Genomic DNA, 14,557 nt, shown 5'->3' on the forward strand with positions numbered 1-14,557 from the left:
ATCCGAAACACGTGTTAAATGCCGTCTTCCATTCATCACCTTCCCGTATTCTAATCAAGTTATACGCCCCCCGCAGGTCAAGCTTGGTAAAGATCTTAGCCCCTTGCACCCTCGATAGTAATTCCGAAATCAGAGGTAGCGGGTACCTATCTCTAATGGTGTGCTTGTTAAGAACCCGGTAATCACAAACCAACCTGAGTTCTCCTGTCTTTTTAGCTATAAAGAACACAGGTGCAGCAGTTGGAGAGCTAGATGGGCGAATAAACCCCTTAGCTAGGTTTTCGTCAAGGAATTCTCTCAAGGCTTGCCTTTCTGGTACTGTTAAGGCGTACAACCTTCCTGCTGGCAATTTTGCACCGTCCACTAGTCTAATGGCACAATCGTATGGTCTATGAGGCGGTAACTTATCTGCTTCTTTCTTACAAAATACGTCTTGAAATTCCCCATATTCACCAGGCACTCCCTCCATATCAACCTGAGAAGGGTTTAGAGCAAAACATTCCTGCCTCTTAAAAGCTATAGTACGCGTTACCCAGTCCACTTGAGGATTTACTAAGGTTAACCAATCCATTCCCAGGATCACGTCATACCTTGGTAATCGTGTAATATCCCAAACAAACTTTCCCGTTACTCCTTGTACCTCCCACGTTATCTCTGAGGTCTCATGATTAACCACCCCAGTCTCCAATAATCTCCCATCCACCCCTTCCACCCATACATCGCATGCTTTACGCACTACAGGAAGTCCATGCTTCCTTGCAAACCCAACATCCACATATGAGACCGTAGCCCCTGAGTCCAGCAGTGCCAAAGTAGAAGCAAGTTCTTTTCCCCCAACAGATAAAGAAATGGGTACAAAGACATGTTTCTTCCCCTCAGTTGACTGCTTTAAAAGCCCTAATGCGTTGGACTCACGTCGCACTAGGGCTGGCCTTTTCCCGAAAGCTGGGAAGGTTTTACATTACAAGTTCTGGCAAAATGCCCAGCATTCTCACAATACAAACACAACCCCAGTTGTCTCCTACGGTTTTTTTCTGCTATAGATAGTTTTTTAAACACCCCGAGTTCCATAGGTTCGTCCCCCTTTGTCACAAGTGCCTTAGGCTCAAACACAGGTGGCGCAGACATAGCTCTAGACTGTTTACGGGATTCGAACCGGGCGTCCAAACGCAACACTTTAGCTATTAAGGCATCCCAACTTTCTGCCGGCTCTAAACGTGCCAATTCATCCTGGAGGTAGTCATTTAATCCCGCAATAAACAAAAGCATAAATGCATTCTCCCCCCAGTCTAATTGATGTCGATACGAGTTAAACTTATTTAAATAATCCAAAACAGTCCCCTTTCCCTGTTTCAACCGATAAAGAGCCCAGCTAGCATTCTCCGTACGGAGGGATCCCCAAAAGTGTCAGTTAATAATTTTTTGAAATCACTTAAATTGTCCTTGACTGGGTCATTTCCCAAAATCAAATTAGTGGCCCATTGTCCTGCGGGACCAGTCAATAAACTCAAAATAAATGCCACCTTGCTAGTGTCCGTAGGAAAAGCTTGTACACTAATCTGGGAAAAATAGAGTTCAATTTGTGCCAAAAAGGTAGGCAGTTTGTTCCGAGACCCGTCGAAACGTTCGGGAGTCATAACATGTCCTTTGGCTGGCTGTGCTGCTTGTGCAGCGTAAAAAGCAGCCTGCAACTGATCAAAGCGAGCTTTGAGCTCCTCCATCGTCTTCTTGACGCAATTAACTACTAAGAAAAAACTTTTTTATGGGCGTTGGGCAATCTGTCAAGGACAGAACGCCACAAGATAAGATATAACAAAGTTTATTGGAGTTACAGAACCAAAAATGCCCGTAAAAGACAAGGGCTAGGCAAACATTGGCCTTAAAAGTAAAAAGACACAAGGAAAACGTTCAAAAGATAAACCGGATTAAACCGGAGTTTAATCCGGGTTAAACCAAAAAAGCTTACTTCAGCCTGGGACTAAAACAAACAAAAGCTGGTGAACAAAAGGTTCAAAGGAATACAAAAAACTGGCAGCAGATGCTTCTCTGCTGCCAAAAGCTATGTTTGAGTAACTAAGAGGTTACTCCTCCACACAGCAAGCAATTTCCAGATACAAACGCAGCATTCAAGGGCAGAAGCGGTCAGCGAAGTTCCAATCCGGTCCGAAGGTCGTAAGGCAGGTACAGACGTTTGTAGTTCACCAGGTCCAACGATAATCACAGGAAGGAGAGTCCGAGGCCGTAGTCAGTCAGTCAGTCAGTCCAGAATAAACAGATGGCGTCCGTCAAGAAGACGACGGAGGTCCAAGCTATTAAGATTAAGCACAGGTTGCACAACAAAAGCCCACACAGTTCCTCCCGCCGTCTATGCCCAGTGTCCTTGGTAACTTACGTAGTCAGCAAACGAATCACACCCGTCTTCAGGAATTTCCCACACAGAGCCCAAGCATTCGTCCAGATTACCTTGCCCAACGCAATTAGCCATTGCTTCCAAACCCCATTTTATGCCAGTTTACAGCTCCTCATCACTATCAGCTGTTACCCTAATTCCAGGCGTTTCCTCATCACTTTCCTCATCAGAACTGAAACACCTTTGACTACGCCCCACAGCATCCCCAGCTGTGGATCCCGTCCCATCCCTCCAGCTTGTCCACGGGTCTAATCCTGAAGGTCCCCAATCGCCTTCCATACTATCATTGCCAGTGGCACCCAAATCCTCCCTCACACGAGTCCATTCCATGTCATCCTCCTCTGAGCTAACCATCTCTTCCTCCATTCTCTCAGTAAAACCCTCAAAGGAATCCTCGTCAGATGGTTCTGCAAATAAGTCCCGCAGCCGCTTCCTTTCTCGCTCCTCGAGAGTATCTGACTCCCGAGGAGTCTTACGACCACGTCTCCCAGTATCGGAGCCATAAGGCTCAACCATAACATGAGGTATACCTGTATGTCACTGTCTTTATCATTAGAAATGGCACTATGATGATAAAGAAAAACCAGTGTCACATAATCAGTTTTTCTCTTAGTAAATACATCATTTCTCTGTGTTATCGTATGAGAATTTCTAAAGATAACAGTTGTCGGCAGAATGGACTCCCAAAAGGGTCTAGGAGAGGGACAGGACTGAGGTCCTACATAGGAGTGATCTCCAAGGTATGCCAAAAAAGACAAAAGTTTAAAATAAAGGACCAGTTCTACCCCAAACCAGATTTGGTAGGAGCTGAGTGCTTGTACCTGTTGTGATGTGTTTCCTATCCCCAATTGGCATCATTGGCTGCCACCAGAAGAGCAAAGAAACTTGATAGGAGCAGATAGGATATGGTGACTTAAGCACTTCAGAAGTGGATATGCAATCTTAAGGTAAAACTTCTGTTTTCTGTGGAATCTCCTTGTTCTTTGTAACATGGAAAATTCACCTTCTATAACAATGAGACTTAATTTTGCATAGTGCAGTATAACGGACTGGACCAGGGCTTGAATCCCTGCTTTGCCATGGAAACCCATTGGTTGACCATGGGCAAGTTATACTCTCTCTGCCTCAGAGGAAGGTAAAACCCCTATGATAAGTTTAGTTTAGAGTTGCCATCAGTCAGAAATGACTTGAAAGCACATTATGACAGCAATGCTAGTATTTACAATAGGTGCTTTAGCTGATCCTTTTTTTATTTCCAGCTAGTCACTACAAGAGTAGTTAAACTTAATGGGATCAAACAAAGACTATAAAATACCACAACTTTTTGTCCTGCTCATACTGTCTGGTGTTTGTTAAATTGGTAATTGGTTTGTTTGTCTTTGTTTCAGATTTATGAATTTATTAAAAGTTTGGGGATTTTGTACATACCTTTCCCTTTTGGTATTTTGTAGAAATCGCCAGTTGGAAGGTATCTCTGTAGTGGCACAGCAGTTCCATGAAACTTTTGAACCACTGGTTGAATGGATAGTAGCCACTGAAAAGCGGCTTTCAAATTCAGAACCCATTGGTACACAGGCTTCCAAACTGCAACAACAGATTTCTCAACACAAAGTAAGATCTTATAGTGCTATTCATTTGGGGGATCATATTCCTCTTGTTTATTCAACAAAATCAAACATTCCTTTCAAAAGCACTCCACACAACTTTTGCATTACTTTTGTTTATTCATATGTTTATCATTTTACATTATTTCTGTTGTATATGCATGTTTGGTTTTATTTTTTTGTTCGTTCTTCTTTTCCATTTCTTTTCTTTGCTACTTTAAAAACTATTTAGGCCTTAGAGGAAGACATCACCATTCACAACACAAATTTGCATGAAACCGTTAATATTGGTCAGGCTCTAAAGACCTTGTGCTCCAAAGAGGATAAAGAAATGGTGCAGGAGAAACTAGATTCTTCAGAAGCACGATACACAGAGATTCAAGAGAAATATAGCAGTAGGGCTGAGCTTCTGCAGCAAGCGTATTGCAATTCTCAGATTTTTGGAGAAGATGAAGTCGAATTGATGAACTGGCTGAATGAAGTTCACAAGAAGCTGAGCAAACTGGCAGTCCAAGACTACAATACTGACCTGTTAGGGAAACAACACACTGAAATGCTGGTATTTGCACTTATATTCTGTTGATTTTATTTTACTGTTATTTTCATTATTCCTTCTATTATTTAGCACTATCATTTTCCTTTCATTATTATTTTATTATTATTGTTAAATTATTTGTCTTTATTTTGTTTAATAAAACAAAAAGTCTATATTTTTCTCTCTGCTTCATACTGAAAAAGGACACATGTTGGTTTACAAAGTAATAAGATTTTAAACCGTGGGTCTTCTGATTATTAATATATATATATATATATATAATATCCTAGGTTCTTCAAGAAGAGATTGAGCTCAGGAAGCAAAATGTGGATCAGGCTATACAAAATGGTTTGGAGCTTCTCAAACAAACCACAGGTGAGAAACAAGGAACGGAATGAAAGCCAATGAGAGATTTTTGGCAATAAAGACAAGTGAAGTTTGCCAGTAGGCTCTTGTTAATCTTGCTAATGCTAATATTTCTTAAAAAGAATTTTTCTAGTACTCCTAAATAATGGGATAAATTCATTGTTGTTGTTCAGTATTTAATAAAGAATTGGGAAACAAATGAAAAGAAGATAATATTTATTATGAACTGATATGGCAGTACTGTATAAGGATTGAAAGGGCAAAGTTAAGGGAATTTGAAGTTCAGATCTTCAGCATAAAGTTGATGGGTGCTCTTAAACAAGCCACTAGCACTCAGTTAAAGCCCTTCATATGTGGAATGCATATAACAAATGGGTTTAAAGTGATATGGTCCTACTATACAGAGGATTAAATGCAATGTCACACTAGAGAAACTCTTCTAATGCAAAGGGAGCACCCCACAGCATCATATCTTTCTGCACAACTGTTGATGATGATGATGATGATGTTAAATCTGTTTTAGAGAAAATTCTTAGGGTAAAGAGGCCTGTGGGGAGAAGAGTCACTGCCTGCTCTCCATGTTCTACTGATGGAAAGTGCCACTCTGTTTCTCTGCATAAAGGCATAAAACACATTTCTGATCATTTAGCGCTCTTGCAAATGCTGAGTTAATATATGACAATATTTAAAGGTGTGCTGCTTAAAACACTACAAAGACAGATATTCTGCCAAGTGTAACACTTTGAAATCCAATTTACTGCAATATTATTTATTTATTTATTTATTTCCAATATTTCTACCCCACCCTTCTCCCCGGGGGGATTCAGGGCGGCTTACACAACTGGTAGGATCACTACCAGTACATCATAATACCATAAAATAAGAATAAAACAGTTAAATAGTTAAATAACATAGTAAAATATAATATATAAAAGATTTAACACAGTGCAACACCAAATATATATGCCAATCATCCATCAGACCTTGTGCAAAAGCCTTAATCCAATCCATGTCAATGCTAACTGAGTTCATTCATTAAACGCTTGCGCGCATAGCCAGGTCTTCACCTTCTTTCTAAATCCCAGAAGGGATGGTGCCTGCCGGATGTCACTGGGGAGGGAGTTCCATAGCCAAGGAGCCACCACCGAGAAGTCCCTGTCTCTCGTCCCCACCAGCCGCACTTGTGAGGGCAGGTGGGATCGAGAGCAGGGCCTCCCTGGATGATCTTATGGTTCTTGTGGGCTCATAGGAGGAGATGCGTTCAGATAGGTAAGTTGGACGAGAACCATTTAGGTCTTTGTAGGTCAAAACCAGCACTTTAAATTGGGCCCGGTAGCATATCGGCAGCCAGTCAATAAGAGAATTAGAGCTTTTTGAGCTACCAAAATCCCAAGCATAGGTGTGATTATGAGTGTAGATGGGTTCAGAAAGGTGTTCTATGCCTTCATGCAGAAAAAAGCATCACTTTTCATTAACATCAATTGGGTGAGATAAGACAACTGGTCCAAGTGCCAGTGGATTTAATGTAATTTATGTGACTAACTTTGTCTACACAGTATATATATACCACATTCAATTTGCACTGCACGCATAGATGACTTCTTCTCATCCGAGAAGTGGAAGTCCTTGAATTTTTAGTATTGCAAGAATTTGAACAAAGGGGTTTGATTGGACAAGTCTTCTCACCCCCCCCCCCCCTATTTTTCTGAAAAGATTTAAAAGCAGGCAGAATCTAATCCACCTCTACTCTGGTCAGACCTCCCTCAAATTCTCCTACCCCAAGGAACAAGGAAGAAGCCTTCTTCCTGGCAAATATTTTCCTGATAATAAATCTCAGAATACAAGCCAGAAAAGTGACACTCTGTGGGTCGTTTTTCTCCTCAATGGGAGTAATCTGTTCTGTGACTTCCAGTTCATACAGTCCCTGACTTTGAAAAGAACAAGATGCTGTATTAAAAACTATCAAATCTAGCTTTATCCCAAGCTATATTTGACAGCTTTTGGAACAAAGAAAGGTAGCAGTGGAGGAGTTTGCAAATAAAATGCAATGAGGTTATTGATGGGAGGGATCTGTAGTCATAATTTCATCAAATTGTGAAAAAAATCTGAAGTTACTTGAGGATTTCATGAGAAACCCCTCTGCACCTTTCAAAGAAAAGATGAGGGTCCTTACTCTTCCCCATTACGTATGCCTATGGAAGTAGTGGTTATATTTTCCATATTTCATATTTGCACATTTTAAAATCCTGGATTAGTAATTTGACATTTTTAATGACAACAATAGTGAAGTGTAGAGTCATGCCACATGTCCATTTCGATCTTGGTCAGTAAGCTTAAGGAAGTGGTAAAGGGACTATTTAAACAACTGATATTATCTTTCTGCCATTGGTATTTGTCTTGTGGATATTATGGTTACTTCTCCCGTCTTCCTTCATTTCTTGTTGGCTGTTTTAGAGTGTGTTAGTAGAAAAAACATTGAAGTGAATGAAAGTTAGAAAAAATGAAGTGAATGATTAATCCGACTAATGCTGTCACACAGGCTGTTTCCTCACACTCGTACTAGTACTGTGGGAAACCTACATTCCAGTGGCATACAACATGTTTGATTTCTAGCCTAACATCTTCCACATTTTCCAGTCTCTAACTCCATAAATTCTTCAAGATATACATAATTTGAGGCTAGGCAGGAGGAAAGAAAGGGAAAGATGTATTTTAGACTTAGACTCTTTGCTGACCCCAAGTTGAAGAGTAAACTTTAATGGCCTAGCCTAGGTCCAAACTGCTTTTCAAGCTCAGTTGAATCATACAACATTGTTCCTTAACTTACGTTATTCCCTTAGACAAAATCACATGGTTTTACCCACAGAGTGCATTACTGCAGCTCCCATCAGTCCTTCCCAACATAGCCAATGTTGAGAAATGTATGCTCATCATCATCTGGAGGGCCACATTTTACCCACCCCAGCAGCAAACATGAGGAAGGAAATGTATCTCACATCCACAGTTTCATCCACAAGCTAATAAGGCATATTGTACTTCAGGTACTCTCTTTGCATTAGTAGGTCTGTGGCTTCATAGCTGCAAAGCTGGTGTTAGTCCAAAAAAATTGTTTAACAGGACATAGACATATAAACACAATAAAGAAAGTCTGTTTTGAGACAGTGCTCTTTTGGAGTGAGGAATTCTGGTGTGGCCGGCAGTGGGTCTTGAGGGCTTAACATGGTCTTTGGAGTTTGCTTCTACTGCTGCCATTGAGTGTATTTAACGCTATTAAAATTTCTCAGGGCAAGAATAAGCAACTTTATAGGGCGATGAGAATTGGAGGCTTTGGTTTTCTTGATTGCTGAAGTCAAATTAGCATTTTGAAAAGGCTGAACTTAGAGCCTTATTTCAGATCACAGCTGGAATTAATGCAGATGGTATTTTGTAAGTTTCCATGTCCAAAAGAAAATGTTACCTGAATAATAAATTAGGCTGGACATTTTGTTTGCCACCTACTGGGCACTTAAGAGTCCAAATACATCACAATTACGTCACTGTTTTTATTGATGCAATAATATCCCTTTCAAATTACAGGTGATGAAGTTATCATTATTCAGGATAAATTGGAAGGTATTAAAGCAAGATACAAGGACATCACTAAGCTCAGCTCTGATGTTTCCAAGACTCTAGAACAAGCTCTAAAGCTGTCAGGACAACTACAATGTACCCACGAGGAACTCTGCACTTGGCTCGACAAAGTCGAAGTGGAATTGTTGTCGTATGATTCTCAGGTCCCCAAAGGCAAAGAATTAAATAAGGCACAAGAAAGGCAAAAGGTCTGTCGCTCTAGCATGCTTTTAAAGTAGAAATGGTTACGATTTAAGTAGTATAATGTGGAGATTTCTGGATGATGTTTTGCAAAAAGGCCCCCACAAAAATAATTCTGTGACTTTAATTAAAATATTATCACATAACTTTACTTTTTAAAAATCCCTCCAGCTGAACACAAGACACAAACTAGCACTTGAATCATGTAATATTATTCTACTGTCATTTAGTGAGGTCGCTCGCCCATAACTGTAATTAAATCACTTCAAGAAGACTGATATTATGCCTTGTTGACAGTTATGTAACTTAATTATGTCTTTCAGCATTGGAAATAATTTATTACAAGTAATTAGTTATTTGTCCTTTATGTTTAAGTTCTGTCTCCACTAAAGGCTTATCAAGCAAAGAACTGCTCATATGTTACTGTGCAGTCAGGTAAATCTGTATAGTAGCTGAGGTTCTCAGTTCTAATTTGATGTGAATTAAACTACATAAGGAAACACTTTTCATTTGCAACTACAAATGGCACACCTTAGACTGAACATTAAATCCTACATAGTGTAAATTGCCAGAGAAATGAGCACATGAGACCCTGCCATTACTGTTACCTTTGTCATCAGTAAAGTAATGTCTGATCCAAGTCCAAAGTCTTGATGTGAATTTTATGTCACACCAAAGAAATAATAAGTCCCAGCAAGAACACTCCTTCTGCTTGAACAAATACAGTGCCAGAAACCTCATGTCCTGCATGTGCCTTTGTAGTACAGAGATTGCTGCACTTGTACTGAGGGTTCCTTGGTTCAAATTCCCCTTTAGCCTTATAATAACAGGTATTGAAGTACCAGCTCATTCTGGTGTGACTAAGAAATTTGAGATACATTTTTTGGTGGAAGGGTATGAGTTACTTTCAGACTGTAGTAACTAATGCCAAATTTAGACATTCAAACAGTGTCCCCTATTGCTATTATATTTATTAAATAAGGAACAGGCACTATACTTCACATACAATAATTTAGCAAAATACGTATATTTGGGGAAAGGTCCATTAAAAATAACACCACTCAGGGAAGGTTAAAAAGACTCTTGTTTCCCTCTTCTTTGAGTTCACATGGTGCTCCTCTTGAGTCAGACTGGAGTTTTGTAGAGTTCACCATTATACAGTGTTCCCTCACTTATCCCGGGGGTTAGGTTCCAGGACCACCCGCAATAAGTAAAAATCCGCAAAGTAGGGACGCTATATATTTATACATTATTTTAGTAGTTATACACTATTTTAAGTCTTTATCAACCAATTGTGTGTTTATAAATCGCCTCCTCCTCCTCCTGTTGCCACTTGGGCTCCTTTTCTCTCCCTTCAGCTTCTCCTCCCTCCCTTCCTTAGGCTGTGAATTGTAATTTTTATGATTTATAATATTATTTTAGAGTTTATTGAAAAACCGCGAAACAGCAAATCCATAAAAAGCAAACCCCGAAGTAGTGAGGGAACATTGTAGTTGCCAGAAGGCTCCCACAAGTAGAAGGTGAACAAAATTGCCCTTTTGTCCTATTCAGGAGTGTAAATGTGTCTGACCTATTCATTTCTCAACACAATGATATTTGTTAATATAAGCAGAGAAACAGAACTAAGCAGATGACCTTTATGCATTCAGATGTTGACTTGCATTTTATATCTTCTCTACTAAGTGACTTACATTAACAAAAGCAAAGATAGTTTGCTGAGGACAGAAGGGCTGTTTTCACTTTTGGTTTTGAGTACAAAAATATTCTTAGACCGTCCAAAAAGTAAACATATAAAATAATTGAAACATGAGAGGCTGGGGGAAGGCCAAGGGGGACCTTTCAGTGGTACATGTTTTACTTCTAGGCCAATGTGTTTATTTTAAATGTCCCTATTTTAGGAATTAAAAAAAGAAGCAAAGGAAAACAAAAACTTGTTAGACACACTCAATGAAGTCAGCAGTGCTTTGCTGGAACTAGTGCCATGGCGAGCGAGAGAAGGGATAGACAGAATGGTAACGGAAGACAATGAACGGTATAGGACTGTGAGTGACAGTATAACTCAGAAAGTGGAAGAAATTGATGCTGCCATCTTAAGATCACAACAGGTAAAGCTAAAATAATAATCGTGTTGGTTTAATCCTATGTGTGAGATGAAGAAAAATGTATTTATATCAGATGCTGGAAATAATGAGTCATAAGGAATGTAGTTTCCCCACAGCCTTTTCCTTTGGAGGGTTTGCATCACAAAGTTACATTCCAAAAGTAACACAGTGTTCAAAGAGAAGTTCGTTTATTGGCAGGGCAAGTGAATGTTTCTAGTTACTTTGGAAGGGCATTTTAGAGGCGTTTTGATAGGAATGTTCTAGTTTTTATGCCATTTGCTTACTGATTTTAAGGATTCTTCCCTCAAATGGTAAAAGAAAGTAATGTGAAAGTTATATGCAGCAGTTTAAGGTAACAAAAAGAGTTTTTTCAACTTTGTACTGAGTATTTTCAGCAGGCTTGTGTATTTTTGCAGTGCATATACAAAAGCTAGGACCAAGCTTGAAAAGAGCTAGATCAAAGTTTTAAGGCATGTTTAAGACCAAAGCAAATTGAGTCATTGTTCCAGCCATCTGTCTTCTGGTTGACACACAAAATTACAGCTCAGTCTAGCAGTTCCTAGTATTATGACTGGCACCATGCAGTGAGCTCAGTAGGAATTTTGCTAGAGAAAGAATGGTAAACTCAGGCCCCATAACTTTTGAAATTTATGCTCCTAATGTGGGTCAAATATCAACTTGAGTAAACACTGTTTGAAGTACAGATATGCCTATAATTGTCAGTGAATGCAGGAAAGACAAATGTGGTTTTCAGAAGTGAATAGCATTAGGAACAGGAGGGTGGTTATATGTTTGAGAGGGAAACGTTAACAGATTTGTTGGTCCTTTATTTTAATATGACTCATTTTATATACCTCTCTTTAAAAACACAACATCTGAGGCAAATGCGTATTGCTTGGTTTGAACAGGGTGATAAAATATGACTTGTGAAAACTGTGGTGATATCTGTCAGGGATAGGCCAATGCTTATTCCTTCTTTCATCCCAGCACTGCATTGAATGCAGAGAGCTTTGGGGGAAGACTTCTTTTCTTATCCTAACCTGGGCCAACAGTAAAAAGGTGCAACCAAAAATGCAAGCACAAGCTATGGCCCATACCTAAGCCTTATGAGGGGCCTGTCAGCCTTTGAGAATAGGGTGGGGGTGGGGAGAGAACACATACAAAGTCTAATTTCCAGACAGAATGGTCAATTTCCTTTGCACTGACATCCTGTCATTTAAACAAACATATTGATCTATTGCTAAGTTGACTTAAAAAAATTGAACTGTCATTATGTTTGTGTCAAGTCTGAGAAGTAATTCTTACACTGCTGCCTATTGACTTTAAAGGCATATATTAACTCCTTCACTGAAGCAAGAAAATAATCTTTCAGATGGACAACAGCAGGAGGTGATGGGATAAAAATAAAATGTATTAATATTACCTTTGATGTCTAAGAATTTTGAACTCTAGATGGAGTGTGCAGTATAATGTCATTGTGACACTTCTGAAATAAGCTGATTTTAATACAAAAGTCAATGTGAGAGCTTTAGAATTTCTTCAAATAAAAATAAACTGTCCAGTGGTTATAAGAAGCTGTCCTAAATTTAAGCAGACCAATGATCCACTTGGCCTAGAACTTGTCTTTGACTAACACTAATGCTAGGATGTTGTGCTAGTGACCTGGAGGTCCTTATTCTTCATCTTAAGAGAAAGAGTTCAACATGCAACTATTGAACCAAAATGCAGTATATTAGCAAATCTGATTTTACAGTATGGGCCAAAAGTCAGGAGCAACTTGAGAAACTGCAAGTTGCTTCTGGTGTGAGGGAATTGGCCGTCTGCAAGGACATTGCCCAAGGACATCCGGATGTTTGGTGTTTTACCATCCTGTGGGAGGCTTCTCTCATGTCCCCACATGGGGAGCTGGAGCTGACAGACGGGAGCTCACCTCATGCCCCGGATTCAAACTGCCGACGTTTCGGTCAGCAGTCCTGCCGGCACAAGGGTTTACCCTTTGCACCATTGGGGGCTTCTATATATATACTGTATGTGAGGCTATGGTGTTAGAAGCCATTTACGAGATTTTATTTTTCACTGAAATGTAAACTTATTCCCTCTATTTACTGTATATAGTGCCATGGTATTGTAAATTAAAAAACAAAAAATAAAGGAATTATTAAATATTGAAACTGCTTTGTGGCTTTTGGCCCAATCTGTATTTCTCTTAAAACAAAAATGTGTACATGCCAATATCTGGAAATTATTTTTTTATAATTTTTTTTCTTTTTTAGTTTGATCAAGCAGCAGATACTGAATTAGCCTGGGTTGATGAAACAGGGAAAAAACTGATGTCTCTGGATGATATTAGGCTCGAACGGGAACAGACCACTGCTCAGCTACAAGTTCAAAAGGTAAACAAAACTGATGTTGTCTGTCATGTATTCATCAATACCTATTACTTTTCCTGCCATCATTTAATTTTCAGCCCATTACAGTACATGCTTTGGCTCTGTGCCTCCAGTACTCATAATACCAGATTTTTGTTCTTCATGATTTGATTAGGCATTTACCATGGAGATTTTGAAACACAAGGACACAATAGAAGAACTTGTTGCATCTGGAGATGAGATTATGAAGACCTATATGGAAGCGGAGAAACAAACAATGAAGGTAATAAATCAAAATGTCTTTTAGTGTCTATATATACAAGTAGACACACTCCACATCTTTCAAGAGGAACTTACTCAGCTGTATCCAATATTTTGGGCCACCAGAGAGGGAGGCCCCTTCCAGCATTGATCTGTCCCCTGGTATTATACAAATATGTTGTTATCTACTGTTGCTGTTACCTTTACTGAAAGAATGAATAGATATTGAGATTAAGTGTTCTGTGCTTTAGCTGGTAATGGAAGAAACTGGTATAGTTTGACAGTCAACTTGAAAGGATTGCTTTCCCCTAAAGAAAGCCATGCAAATATTTCTAAGCCAAAATGCTTAGAGTTAGTTTAGGGAATAATTTTCCCCCCATAAAACCTGAGATAAGGTCTGTCTTTTATATGTGGTTGATTTGGTGTTTTGCTATTTGTTTAACAGAAGAAACTGGAAAGCCTTGTGCAGAAGTATGATATTCTCTGTCAGATGAACTCTAAGAGGAACCTGCAACTAGAACGGGCTCAGTCTCTGGTTAGCCAGTTCTGGGAGACATATGAAGAGATTTGGCCGTGGTTAACGGAAACAAAAATGGTCATCTCACAGCTTCCAGCACCAGCTCTTGAATATGAAACTCTAAAGCAACAGCAAGAAGAACATCGGGTAAGCTTCTAAGGATCTTAATAAAAAAAACTATGTGAAATGCATCCCTTTTATTAAAATGGTAGAATGCTCAAATGAAACAGCTCAACCTAAACATGTAATTTTTTGTTATCAACTTAAACTGTAATATAATCTTAATTTAAAATTATTCTTGCAAGGTGAAAGAAAAGGCTGAGAGTCTAGTTAAACATATAAAAAACAGAATAGGAATATTTGTTTACATTACCCAAATAATGTGAAGTTAATTGTTTTTTATATTTACAACCTGGAGGCAAGCAAGAGTTGAAGTTCTTAGAAGTGTCTTCCAAATGTTTACAATTTAAAATAGGTGTTTTTGCCAATCAAGATACTTTAAATAACAAGATTTAGAAACAGTAGACAGTAGGCAGATTAACACAAGGCAACTAGTAAGAAGTATTCAGCCAGTTTTCCAGCA

The 14,557-nt window shown here is 39.1% G+C and overlaps 1 protein-coding gene across 25 annotated transcripts in view; it reads left to right on the forward strand.

Annotated features, from left to right (window-relative positions):
- dst (dystonin) overlaps positions 1-14,557 on the forward strand; it is a 448,648-nt gene that overhangs the window by 365,367 nt on the left and 68,724 nt on the right. For 23 of the 25 annotated variants that reach the window (XM_062982326.1, XM_062982385.1, XM_062982334.1 and 20 more), the window contains 8 exons: positions 3,862-4,021; positions 4,247-4,573; positions 4,840-4,924; positions 8,492-8,733; positions 10,624-10,830; positions 13,101-13,220; positions 13,372-13,479; positions 13,903-14,121. In XM_062982326.1, coding sequence (XP_062838396.1) covers positions 3,862-4,021; positions 4,247-4,573; positions 4,840-4,924; positions 8,492-8,733; positions 10,624-10,830; positions 13,101-13,220; positions 13,372-13,479; positions 13,903-14,121 — 1,468 coding nt within the window. The remainder of the gene's footprint in view (positions 1-3,861; positions 4,022-4,246; positions 4,574-4,839; positions 4,925-8,491; positions 8,734-10,623; positions 10,831-13,100; positions 13,221-13,371; positions 13,480-13,902; positions 14,122-14,557) is intronic. The other 2 variants (XM_062982402.1, XM_062982423.1) reach the window with 1 other exon arrangement.

The sequence above is a fragment of the Anolis carolinensis genome, chromosome 1 (genome assembly GCF_035594765.1).
Source record: "Anolis carolinensis isolate JA03-04 chromosome 1, rAnoCar3.1.pri, whole genome shotgun sequence".
NCBI classification, from domain to species: Eukaryota; Metazoa; Chordata; class Lepidosauria; order Squamata; family Dactyloidae; genus Anolis; species Anolis carolinensis.